Consider the following 12,516-nt stretch of genomic DNA (forward strand, 5'->3'; position numbering starts at 1 on the left):
CCGTGCCTCAAATAGGGGTCATGCCGTATGATTACTTCTACATGACAGTGATCATACTGAACAATTTAACTATAAGACAAAATGCAGAGAAAAGAATGCAGCAAAAGATTTTGAAAGCTTTGGATAAAGCTCTCACCAACATAATACTTTTTTCTAGAAACACATATATGTATGTATATATATACATACACATATATGTGTGTGTGTGTGTATGTAGTTGTTCATTATGTGCAAAGACAAAGGTATCATGAACAGATATGTCACCATTGCTTGTATGTTTAACATATTGCTAAAAAGACTGTGACAATCAATGATCCTTCTACAATAAGCAGAGTTCAGTAAAAATTATCAGAAAATATTTCTACATAACTCAGTTTTGTAAATTATGAATAAGAGGAAAATTGGTACTTAAAATTCTGTTGTGGAATCATAAACCCAGAGATGGCAAATAGTTTAGAGAGCATCTAGTTCAAACTCCATCATTTCTCCAAAGGGAAAAAAGGTCTAGAGAAATGAAATGGTTTTTCCAAGATCACTCAATAACAAAGACCAGTGCAAATCTAGGTACCCAAATATGTGGCTCCAGGCTGGGAAGCTGAATGGGTATGAGGATTTGAATCACACTTTCTGACTCCAAACAATTCAATATAAAGACCAAACCAAAAGAGTTTCTGCCCCCAAGAAGCTTATGTTCTCCAATGCTTTTTCCACTAGCTACTCACGTTTAAATGTGTGGCTTTTGTAAAAAAGATCTTCTGAATGGTCACATTTTAATGAAAATTATTTAAAATACCGCAGCAAGAAAAGATCTCCAAAGGTTAAGTTTTGTCCTTTCTGTGTATTTACAACGAGCAATAATTCGGCTAAGCTCTGGAGAGAGAGAAGAGAGTACACTCGATAACAATTACCCTTTTCCTGGAATCATAGATGGAACTGTTCCATAACAATGTCTTGCTTTTATGCCTCACTCTTTGGCAGATACTCCAAGCCCTCCTAAAAAGGGCTTTAAAAAAAAAAAAAAAAAGACCTTTGAACTTTATGAAATTTCTCCCTTGTTCTTAGTCATCTGCCAAATAACTTGCAGTACAAAGAAAAAAGAAAAAGGATAGCTGAAGAATGCATCTGTCTACAATTCACAATGTTTCAACCACTCAAATTTTATGAAGCAATGTTTTGGGTTTGGGGTTTTTCTTGAGAGGGAGACTTGTGATTAAGGTCAAGGCCAATTAAGTTCAGTATTCTGAAAACATATTATATACTGTGCAACACAGAATCTGAGATTCAGCAGACTCCTGAGTCTACCATTTTATGGTTGTGAGGGAAAATTCTCTAAGAAAATATCAATAATAAAAATTTATCTATTCCAGTTGACTATCAACTGACTTGCCTTGGCAAGTAAAGCCTGGAACATTTTTTTAAAGTTTACAAACATTATTACTTTTTATTAATTTTGTCTGTTGTTAAGGTCTATAAAAATAAATCTAGTTCCACTTATTCAGTGACAAAGAAAGCCATCTACACCCAGAGAAAGGACTGGGAACTGAGGATGGAACACAACATAGCATTCTCACTCTTTCTGTTATTATTTGCTTGCATTTTGTTTTCTTTCTCAGTTTTTCTTTTTCTTCCTTCTTGGTCTGATTTTTCTTGTACAACAAGATAACTACATAAATATGTATATATGTATATATATATATGTATATATATATATATTGCATCTAAATATATATTTCCACATATTTAACATGTATTGGACTACCTGCCAGCGAGGGGAAGAAATGGGGGAAAGGAGGGAAAAATTTGGAACAAAAGGTTTTGCAAGAGTCAGTGTTGGAAAAATTACCCATGCATATGCTTTGTAAATAAAAAGCTCTAATAAAAAAAATAACAATAAAATAAGATAAAATAAATTAGTTTCATTGAAATCAAGACTATATTTTACAAGAATTCTCCTAAAATGAACCTTCATAAAGAGATCACCACATTGGATGCTTGCAAAAAATTCCTGGGAGGATTCATAAGAAAAAAATCCCATGAACTTTGATGCTATTTAAAAAAAAAAACAAACCCATAGGAGAAGACTTTTGAGAGGAAGGAGCTCAAATCACTCAGTACTTAAAGAAATTAATTCAGGCTACTCTCACTAGAAGGTCACATGCTGAAGCTGGAGTTTAAATACTTTGGCGATTGAGGAGATGGGATTCATTAGGAAAAAACCCTAATGTTGGGAAAGTTTGAAGGCAAAAGAAAAAAGGGATGAGCCAAGGATGAGATGGATAGACAGTGTCATGGAAGCAATGAACATGAGCTTGGACAGACTTTGAGAGATGGTATAAGATAGAAAGACCTGGCATGCAATGGTTCATGGAGTCACAGAAAGTCAGACATGATTGAACAAGTGAACACAACAAAAATTTATCCTACATCCCTAAGGTCCCCCCAAAAAATTGCATAGCCACTTACCCTTTTTTTTTCAATTTAGAGATAAGGTGAAAGAGAGAAATCCTGTAGTAGAAACTCATCCTAGAAGCCAGAGGACCTAGATTCAAATTTTGCATCTGACAGAAGTTGGCTGGGTGTCATTTAACCCCTGAAGTACTCTAGACAACTCTCTAAATGGATTAATTACACAGAAAGAACTAACCTGAATTGGTCACTTGAGAATTACCTACACCAATGAAATCACAGGCTTAATCCATCCCTAACCTTTTCCAAGGGTATAAAGAAGAAAAAGAAAGGAAAAAATACTAAAGCACAATTCCTCTAAGTTTCTCCACTTCTTTCTTCTTGTGGAGTATGGTAGTTGGCATAAGGATATATTAAAAAAAAAAAACCACCAAAGGAAATAAAGAAATCACATATTTATTAAGCTAGGATTAAGCATTACTCACAGGTACTGCTGGTTCTCAGCAGGAGAAAATGAAGAATTGGAGAAACAAAGGATAAAAATATAAGAAAACAAAGAGAAGAAGGAGGAGAAAGCATAGAAAAAAAGCAGTGTGGCCAAATATCCCTCCAAGTTTGTAGGTTCGTTTTTCTTGGTTTAGGCCGAATTATTTTCCTCCCTCAAGCTATAATTCACCTCAAAACAGTTGCTGGTTTGTTTGTTGGGGAGTAGGGAGGTGGGGAAAAGAAGAGATGGAGAATTTCGACTGTTTCCAATGAAGCTCTGACAGTGAAAATGATTTCTATGAATGCTAGATGGAATATGGCCCAGAGAAGAATTCCTTTTCAGTTTAAATTGGACTATTCCAACCTAAAACTTTTAAGATGTAAATGCTTTAAGAAATGCATGTTGATGAACATATGTCTTAGAACAAATCTTTGAGGTTACACACAGATATACAGACATCATATATATATGTATGTATGTATGTGTGTGTGCGTGTGCGTGTATGTGTGTAGCCTTATTTTTCATCCAAGTTCACTAAAATCTCCAGATTTTTGATACCAAAGTTGCTGTCTTTTCCATATGTGTGAAGTCTATTTTCTAGGTCTAAGTATAGGATTTTATATTTATCTCTATAAAATTACAACTTACTTAATATGGTTCATCATTCTGGCCTTTCAAGATCTTTTGGGATCTTGAATCTGCCATCCAACAATTTGGATATCTCTTCCACTGCTGTGTCATCTGCATCCTAGATAAACCTCAGTTTTATGGAGCACTTCACTTTTGATGATTCTGGACTAGTATTCTTGACACTAATCTTACAGGACTGTGCTGTTTGTTTATTCATCCTCAGTTACCTACTTTTGTTCCCACTTCTTTCTACAGTTCTTTTAAAAACCTGATTTGTTTAGAGAGTTCTAAGTGTAGCTATATTAATTTCTTTAGCTAGCTCCCTCTTTCCTTCCTGTCTCTTCTACAACTTGAAATGGTATATTAGCACATTGTGAACACTCAAATAGTAGTTGCAATGATATTAATGAGAAATATGCTTACTATAAATTATTTTCAGCCTTAGAATTAGGAAGTTCAGTTTTCTACATATAGCCTTAACATTAAAAGAGTTTGTATTGTGCTTCACAGGTTGGAATAAGAGTAGACCTCACAGTCTTTCTGTAAATGCTGATGTTCATGCTTAAACAACTAATAAAAGTTCTTATGTGTTTTTTGTTTAGCCAAATCCTACAATGAAATAGAACAATATAGGTTTTAGGACAACAGGAAAGGTAAGATTGTGATAGATAGCTAGAAGGATGAATCAAAGTGAAATGATACTACAGGAGACTTGTGGAGATGCTGAACTGTACATTCCCAGAAGAAGTCATTAGTTTTCCTATCATTTCATGCCTGGATAATATATTAAAAGGCAAGACTCTTAAATGCTTACAATTTCTCCTTTAAAAATAAAAAAAAATTCTTGCTTCTGATTTTTTAAAAGAAAAAAGCCCAGTCAGAAAGACCACCACATAATTGATGAAATAGGAAAGGGTTGGGAATACTGACTCTGAAATTAAAATAGCATTAAAAAAGTGAAAGTGATCAAAAACAGGTTGAAAAGAAACATAGCAATAAATATGATCACCATGTACAAAAAGGCAGCAAGGGGAGTAGATATTGGCTGAGGTAGGTTGAGAGTCCTTTGGGTCTCTAACCAAAGCACTCTTAAAGCTTTAAAGCTCCAATTCCACTAGTGTGCCACAGGAGGCATCCCAGGTGACCATATGTCTATGAAATCACATTTGGAGAAAAGTGTCTTTGGCAAGTACCCAAAAATATCACAGTTTTCCTAGCATGATAATGAGTTAGTTACATTACCAGGTACCATTTATGGGGAAGGTAAGGGTACTGCAATCAAGAATATTTGCAACACCAAATTAAAAGGTAAGTATAGTTTAGGTCAGAAAACTTAAATGCTATTTTTGGATGGAAAACTCCATAATAATTTGAACAATAATACTATTACCCTTTCACCTTTAACATAGTAATAAGAAAGCCCCAAATGGATAATTTATAACTTATTTCAGCAAAGCCAAAGGCAACATGACTGGTTCCAGAGAAATATTTCCTAACACACTGCAGAATAAAAAATTTGGTCATGTAGCCTTTTGGAGAACCAGACAATACAGGGTTTTAGATGTGAAGTTAGGATGAAGAATATATTTTCCACTACTACCCTACGCTAAACCTCTGCCAAATTGTTCTAATATTTGTCTTCTACATGCATAATCTCATCTTCCTTCATTCATATACTATCCTCCTCATAATTTCTTTCTACTTTATTCCTGCTCATCCTTCAAGGTACAAATTAAGTTCCATTTATTTTTCTATTACAAACCACCCATTCTTTTTGTATTCTCTGTCTCCTCTTCCTTTCCCTCTTTTTCTCCCTCTTCTCTCCCCTCCCTCTCTCCTGTCTGTCTCTTTCTCTATCTCTGTGTGTGTATCTGTCTCTCTAACTTTCTGTCTCTGTTTCTCTCTCTCTTTCTGTCTCTTTCTCTTTCCCTCCCTCTCCCTTTACCCCTTCCTCTTTGTGGGATCACACAACTGACAAGTAATAACAATTGCAATGCTACAGTTAAAAAAAAAGTCCAGTCCTGATTGGAGTTAGGAATGCCTTGATTTTAAATCAGAGTGACCATGGGAAGTCACTTAGTCTTTCTAGAGTGAATGAGGATAATGATACCTGGAGTAACTTAACAAGGCTGTTGAGAGACTCAAATGAAATATTTATGTAAAGCATTTTGTCTCAAAGTGTTCTATAAAATGTCAATTATCAGTGTTACTATTAGTTAATTTTTTACACTATTACTCTATAACGCTTCCATTTCTCTAATATACAAGAGCTTTGTGAGTATCCCAAGCCTTGTTTTCCTTTGGCTTGGCACTCTACCTCTCGTGGAATTAGTAATTATAAAATCTATTAGCAATTTTTGTTTATATAAAGGGTGTCCCAAAAATCTTTAGTAATTTAGTTTAGCTTTAGTAATTTAAAACTTCACTAAGACTTTCAGAACATAGTTATGGTATCTGTGTATATGTGTGTCTACTGCAAAAGTCCCAGTTCCCTTAACACTGTTACATAGAGACAAATTAATTCATGTAACAAGTTCTCTAATAATATCTTTAAAATAGAGATGATATATAATTCTTTTATGATGCATATATTTTGTCCAAAAGTCCAAATTCTAAATCTATGGAAAAACTGTCCTAACATTTTAGTCTCCACAGTTTGTTAACTTAGCTTGTAGAAATGTGGTATTTTTCAATCTCTCTTTAAAAATAATCAGTAAACTTAAATGCATATGTCAGGTTTTCATTCCTTTAAAATTAGATCATTGACAAATGCTAGGCCTAAGGCTGGAAAAACTTAACACAACTCCTTATATTGAAAGAACTGGTGATTACCCAAAGATTTAAAATGTTATACAAAGTTCTCTAAAAGGGCATTAGCTTCAAAATATGATATTAGCTCTTTAAAAAAAAATGTTAGTTGACTTTTTACTCTTTTAATGGCATCTTTTAGAATGAACCTTTTGAAAAGCAAAACAAATTTGAACAAGTGAAAAGAGATGAGGGAAAAAAGTGGATAAACTGCAATTGTTTTGTGTGGTGTATAATTACAACATTTACAAATCATATAAGGTAAATAGTTCTGAGAAGTAAATTTATAAATACTTTCAGATCAACTTTTTAAAGTTAAAAAACAGATACCCTCAAATACTTTCAAAACCTGGTGAAAAGATAAAAGGTTTCTTATGTACTTTTGAGGCCTGGTTCTAATTTAAAGGTTAATTTCTCCTGTTAGTTTTTTTTTTTCCCCCAAAATCTCTCTCATATGAAAAACTATTTGGCCTTTACAAATTACCTGGAATTTACAAAATGTGTTATCATTGCTCAGGTTTATCCTATATCACCTATACATAAGGAAGTCATTTCAAGCTAACAGAGACAAGGAAGGGAGTGGGGAGCAAGGAGAGAGAAAGTGAAATAAATTAAGGGCCTCCCTATATTGAAAAGTATTTTGCTAGTATTTTTAAACCTCTCAGATTTGTCTACACAGTATCATTTCTAATTAGCCCCTACACACAGCTATATGTATCAATTATGAAAGCTACAATTCAACAATATACAAATATGTAAAATAAACTAAAATTCTTTAATGAGAAATGGATAAAACAAATATGACAGCGTCAGTTTTATTTTACATTCACATTTCATTAAGGATGCCCACTATTAACAATAGCAGGAACCTTAATCTAAGTTAAAGGATCACTTATTAGGTATCTCAATACATACACACACACACACACACACACACACTCACACACATACACACACACAAAATCTGAAAAAAAAAATTAATTATATTTCATGTAAATGGATAGCAAAAAGCTATCAAAATGAACTTAGTATGCCAAGCTAGTCAAATTTTATATCAAATTTCTCCTACCAAGAGGTGAGAAAACCAAGATTTTCCTAAAAGTAGCTAACTCTAGACAGAAAAGGAATATAACGTCCAAGACAAGTTTGAAATGCAATCATTACAACAATATGAATGGATAATAAATAAGAAGTTATAAGATTGTGTAAAATCCATAATAAATTTCATTAATAAATCAACATTAGTTTGTAAAGCATCTTGCACAGGGGTATCACCTTTCTTCCCAAAAAAATTATTACAGTTCAAGGTTCTTTAACCTATTATCCTTGTATCCTATTCAGTGTTCTGACTCTTCCAACTTATAGGCCCCAACCTTTCTCTCTCCTTAGATGGTACATAGGCTGGAAACCTTAACAATCACTTACAATCTCTCAACTTTAACTGAGGATGAGAGTGGGGGGAACATTGACTTATAATATAATAGAGGAAACAATGTAGGCAATCTCTAGTTCAAAGTTATTTAAAATAATCCCCCACCATCACCAAATAATTTTGACATCTTAAGAAAAAACTGCATTTCTTCCAGTTACACTACTAAACAGTTGCCTAAGATAAATACTGTAATCTGGAAGAAAAAGACAAGTTAAATCTAACTGCTCAACATTTAATTTTCCTTACGATGAGTTTTAAACAAAATAGAAATTTTCATGGTCAATACAAAACAAAACTGATAAAGTCAGTAGAATAAAAAGTAAAATTTCATGTTTTGCATTCTCTACATAGATTTAACATTTTCTAGGCCAAACCTGCAAAAAAAAAAAAAAAATTGCTTCGCAATCTCTTCTTCAAATTGTTTTCTTCAACCTTATGGAGAAGTAAATACAAGTAGATATGCACACACACATTTAGCTGAATACCAAAGGACCATCAAACCAGTGACCACACTCACCTTAGGTTGGCTATATGCTGCTGCACCGGCTGATGTTGAAAATGGTCAGGCCACTGATGATGCAGGCAGAATGATGGAGAGGGTTGAAGACAGCAGGCGGTCTGATATACAGGTGAATGATTTTGACACAGAGATGCAGAATACTCTGAGTGTGGTTGCATGCAACACGAGGCCACAGGAGATGGTGCTGTGGGACCAGCTTGGGAATGGCACTCTTGGTGACTGCTATGGTTATTCAAAGAGTGATGGTATGGGCAAGGATGGCAGCATTGTGATAACATCTGGGGGGTTCTTTGGTTGTCTAAAGGCAGAAAAGAAGGTTTAATTGTGCCATTAACTTGGAGGCATCCATTTGGACTCACTTTTGTTCTAGGTGCTTCTTTGGATGGGTGCTGCTGGATTGCAATGTCTCCATCGCAAGATGTAAGGGTACTGGAGTTGGGCATAATGTCGCCATTGCTCAGGACCATGAAATCATTATTTCCACTGCTCATAGCCATGCTCCAACTTCTTTACTATGAAAGAAAACAAAGTAAAATGAGTCCTTGTTCAGAAATATGTAAGCTGGAAAGATGGGCAAAAATTTAAATTCATTTAGGGACAAGAAAATAACACATAATAGAAACAGTGATTCATTCAACAGACATTGGCAAGGCACTGTGCTACATTCTAGGGAAGATATAAAGATAAACAGAATAAAATCCTTGCCTTCAAGGATCCTACAATATAGTTTAAAATAAACAAAATTAATTGCCTGGAAAGACCTATATTTTAAAATAGTTAATACTGTAAGAAATTTAAGAAATAAATCAGTAATAGAAAGATGTAAAATTAAGCATAACTCATTAACAAATTGATCTACTGGCCTGACTAACACCATCAATACTTCATTCATGTTTTCTATGATCACATTATTCCTTCCTAACTCCTCTTCTCACCTCTCCCTCCCTTCTTCTTAGTTTTGATCTTAACTATATCTAGCTCAAAGGAGTTCCTAAACATCTGTGAAATAATACACACAAAAATGAGTGTTGATGGCTGAAGGGTAATTTTGCTGCATGTACTCACCCTGGAATTAATCAACCATTAAGCATTTATTAAGCACCTATTATGGGCTAGGCACTTCTCTAAGTGATAAAAGTCTGAGGTGTGTTTGTGGGCCTGGAAGGCTGGATATTTTAGGAAACATCCTAAAAGTTTGAGTCAACTTCTAAGTCAATGAAGCCCTAAAAATAGGTTGAAGAAAAGAAATAATCAACTTAAGCCAAGCAATATGGCTAATGAACCACCAGGTATAAAAGTTGGTGGGGGGGAGGGGAAAGGAGGGAGTGGAGGAGAACTAGATTAAAAATAAACGTTTGATAGCTAAAAAAATTGGCGGGGGGGGGGGGGGGAGGAGGGAGGAGGGGAGAGGATTGAGGATTATTACTCTGAGAATAACAAAGGAAACATACTATGTCAGCATTAGTCAGTCACAAATCATTTTACTTATTTTCTAGGAGATATAAAATGCACAGTCTTATGGATATGGGAAAAAAGAGGTCAGTATGCAGAATTTTTAAAGTTTAAGCAAGTTTGTCATTTTTTGGTCCTAATCAGAATTTTCTAAACTATCAATAGAATTCCTAATAGTATGGTCAAGCTCAATCAACAACTCACTGCAACACTAATTTAAAGCAGATAATAGAGAAAGAAAGGGGAAAGTGATATTCTTGGTCTCCTGATCCAAATCTGAAGGCTAAAGAAAGAAATTAAACCAAATATAGTAGCATGTTATGGACCAGAACTTGAAACAAGGTACTAAGTGGAATTGAAGAGACAATGGTTAAATCTAGTTTAGCATTGATTTAATCCTACAACAAATAATGCTTTCCTAGTGATATAATGATTGGTTTATACTCAGTGTGGAGCACAGCAAGGACTGAGAGCCACAGAAAAGAAGCTGGCAGAAGCAGAGAAGACAAAGGACTGGTGGCAGGATCTCAAGCTCTCAGAACCAAGGAGAGAGGTAGGCCTCTAAGAAAACTAGCTAAGCCCCAAGTAAAATAGACAGGTCTTTGAAAGAGATAAATAAAGGATTTGGACTTTAACCCCTGGCTACTCATGTGGTGATTACTGAACTGAAACGAAGGCTGCTCCCAGAGACGCCAAGAAAACCAAAATAGAGAACATTACAGTAGTAGTAGCTTCACTGAATTTTTTCAGGTTGATATAGACAGCTTTCAGAATAAAACTTTTTGAACTCAGACTTAGGAATTGGAATTGAACTTTTCTCAATTTTATCTGGGTGCATCTGGGTGGAAGACCTATAGGAAAAACTGGAAGATATTCCTTCTTTTCGGTTTACAACTATTTGTGATAATTTGAACAAATATGATTTTCCCATAGAGAAGATTTTATTTCAGATTTTATACATCTTTAGATAGAAGCCAAAAGCTTCTGAATTCAGGAAGCCTGTAAGCAAGCTAGCAAATATGCTACCAGAATAGGGCATGAAAACTCTGATATTAATTTTGGATTCATAGTGGAAGAAGACATATAATCATTGTATTAAAATGTGAATTTTGTTTCAATATCTTGAATTTTATAAATGAAGTTTTTATTCGTGTCTTTTGTTGCTTACATCACCCTAGTTTTCCTCCTGCTTCTCTCAAAGAATTGTTTCATATCAAACTATATTTGTAATTTAAAAAAGAAAAAGAAAAGGAAAAGATTAACATGACCCATTAATACACTGAAAAATTTCAACACAGACAACGTACAATATTGCACATGGACCTCCTACAGTAATCCACAGATGGTGAATTGAAAGTATCTTCTCATATTTTCCCCCCCAAGGCATTCTTGCTCTTTATAATTTTGCAACATTCACTTTTAATTTTTTGTATGTGTGTAGTTGTCCTTTTCATTTATATTGTTATAGTCACTTATAGTTTTCTTCGCTCTGCATTAGTTCATATTTCTCTGTATCCATCACATTCATTATTTCTTACACCAGGGTAATGTTTCATTACATTCATATACCAAAAGTTCTTTAGTCATTGGTTATACATTTTGTTTCCAATTCTTTCCTATCACAAAAAAAGGCTAATATAAATATTTTGGTGTATATAGTGGCTTTATTCTTATTCCTGGCTTACTTGGGATGTTAGTTCAGTAAGAGAATCTCAAGGTCAATAAACATGGATATCTTAAACACTTTATTTACATAATTCCTGATTGCTTTCCAAAATGGTTATACTGATCACAGTTCCTCCAACAAGTGCTTATCTTCCTACAAATTCTTCCAAAACTATTTCCATTTTTGTCATCTTTGCCAATTTAAATGATGTACGCTAAAGTTGTTTTGATTTGTTTATCCCAGGGGTCCTCAAACTATGGCCCATGGACCAGATGTGGCCCATTGAGGACGTTTATGCAGCCTGCCAGATTATGTCAAAATCAGACTGGAAGTGACGTTCGACCTAGACTCCTGTTAGCAATGCACACTTCCGGCACTGGGCTGAGGCAGTGGAGACAGAATGTGAGGCGATACCAAGGTGAGGGCATTCCCAGGCCAGGGTGTGTGGTGTGGGTAAGGGAGAGAGATGCAGAAGACGGAAAATGGCGGCCTGCGGCCTTGTACAGTAACGGCAGCCACTATAACAGACAGGCGCAGGGGATGTATATTTGGAATCCCTAGGAAATAATGATGTCAAGAAAAAGAAAAATTGACTCGGAGTGTAGGATATTCAAAGAACAGTGGACTTATGATTACTTTTTCATGCAGTACAAGGAAAGAGCTGTATGTCTGATATGGCAGAATATAGTGTCTGTGTTCAAAGAATATAATTTGCATGGACACTATGAAACTCAACATAAAGTTAAATATAATTGTTTGGTTGGAGAAGTGAGAAAAGATAAAATATTAAAACTGAAAAATATATTGACAACTCAGCAAAATACTTTTGTGAAGCAGAAGCAGCTAAATATTTCATCACTGCAAGCAAGTTTTCAAGTTCCCAAGCTAATAGCACGCACTGGCAGACCATTCATGGAGGGAAAATTTGTTAAAGAAGGCCTTCTTTCTGTTGCCAAAGAGATGTGTCCAGAGAAGGCCGATTTATTAAGTACAGTGAGTCTTTCAGGACCTACAATTACACGGAGGACTGAAGAAATGGGAGACAATTTGCATCAGCAAAACTCCATAAAAAAAATTTCATATTTTTCCTTGGCACTTAACGAAAGCAATGATGT

General features: G+C 34.7%; 1 protein-coding gene across 2 annotated transcripts in view; it reads right to left on the minus strand.

Annotated features, from left to right (window-relative positions):
• Positions 1 to 12,516, minus strand: part of DISP1 (dispatched RND transporter family member 1) — a 253,315-nt gene that overhangs the window by 60,075 nt on the left and 180,724 nt on the right. For both annotated transcript variants that reach the window (XM_023502005.2, XM_023502007.2), the window contains one exon: positions 8,281 to 8,795. In XM_023502005.2, the coding sequence (XP_023357773.1) occupies positions 8,281 to 8,780 (500 nt within the window). In that variant the 5' untranslated portion in view covers positions 8,781 to 8,795. The remainder of the gene's footprint in view (positions 1 to 8,280; positions 8,796 to 12,516) is intronic.

Source organism: Sarcophilus harrisii, chromosome 4 (assembly GCF_902635505.1).
Source record: "Sarcophilus harrisii chromosome 4, mSarHar1.11, whole genome shotgun sequence".
Lineage (NCBI taxonomy): Eukaryota > Metazoa > Chordata > Mammalia > Dasyuromorphia > Dasyuridae > Sarcophilus > Sarcophilus harrisii.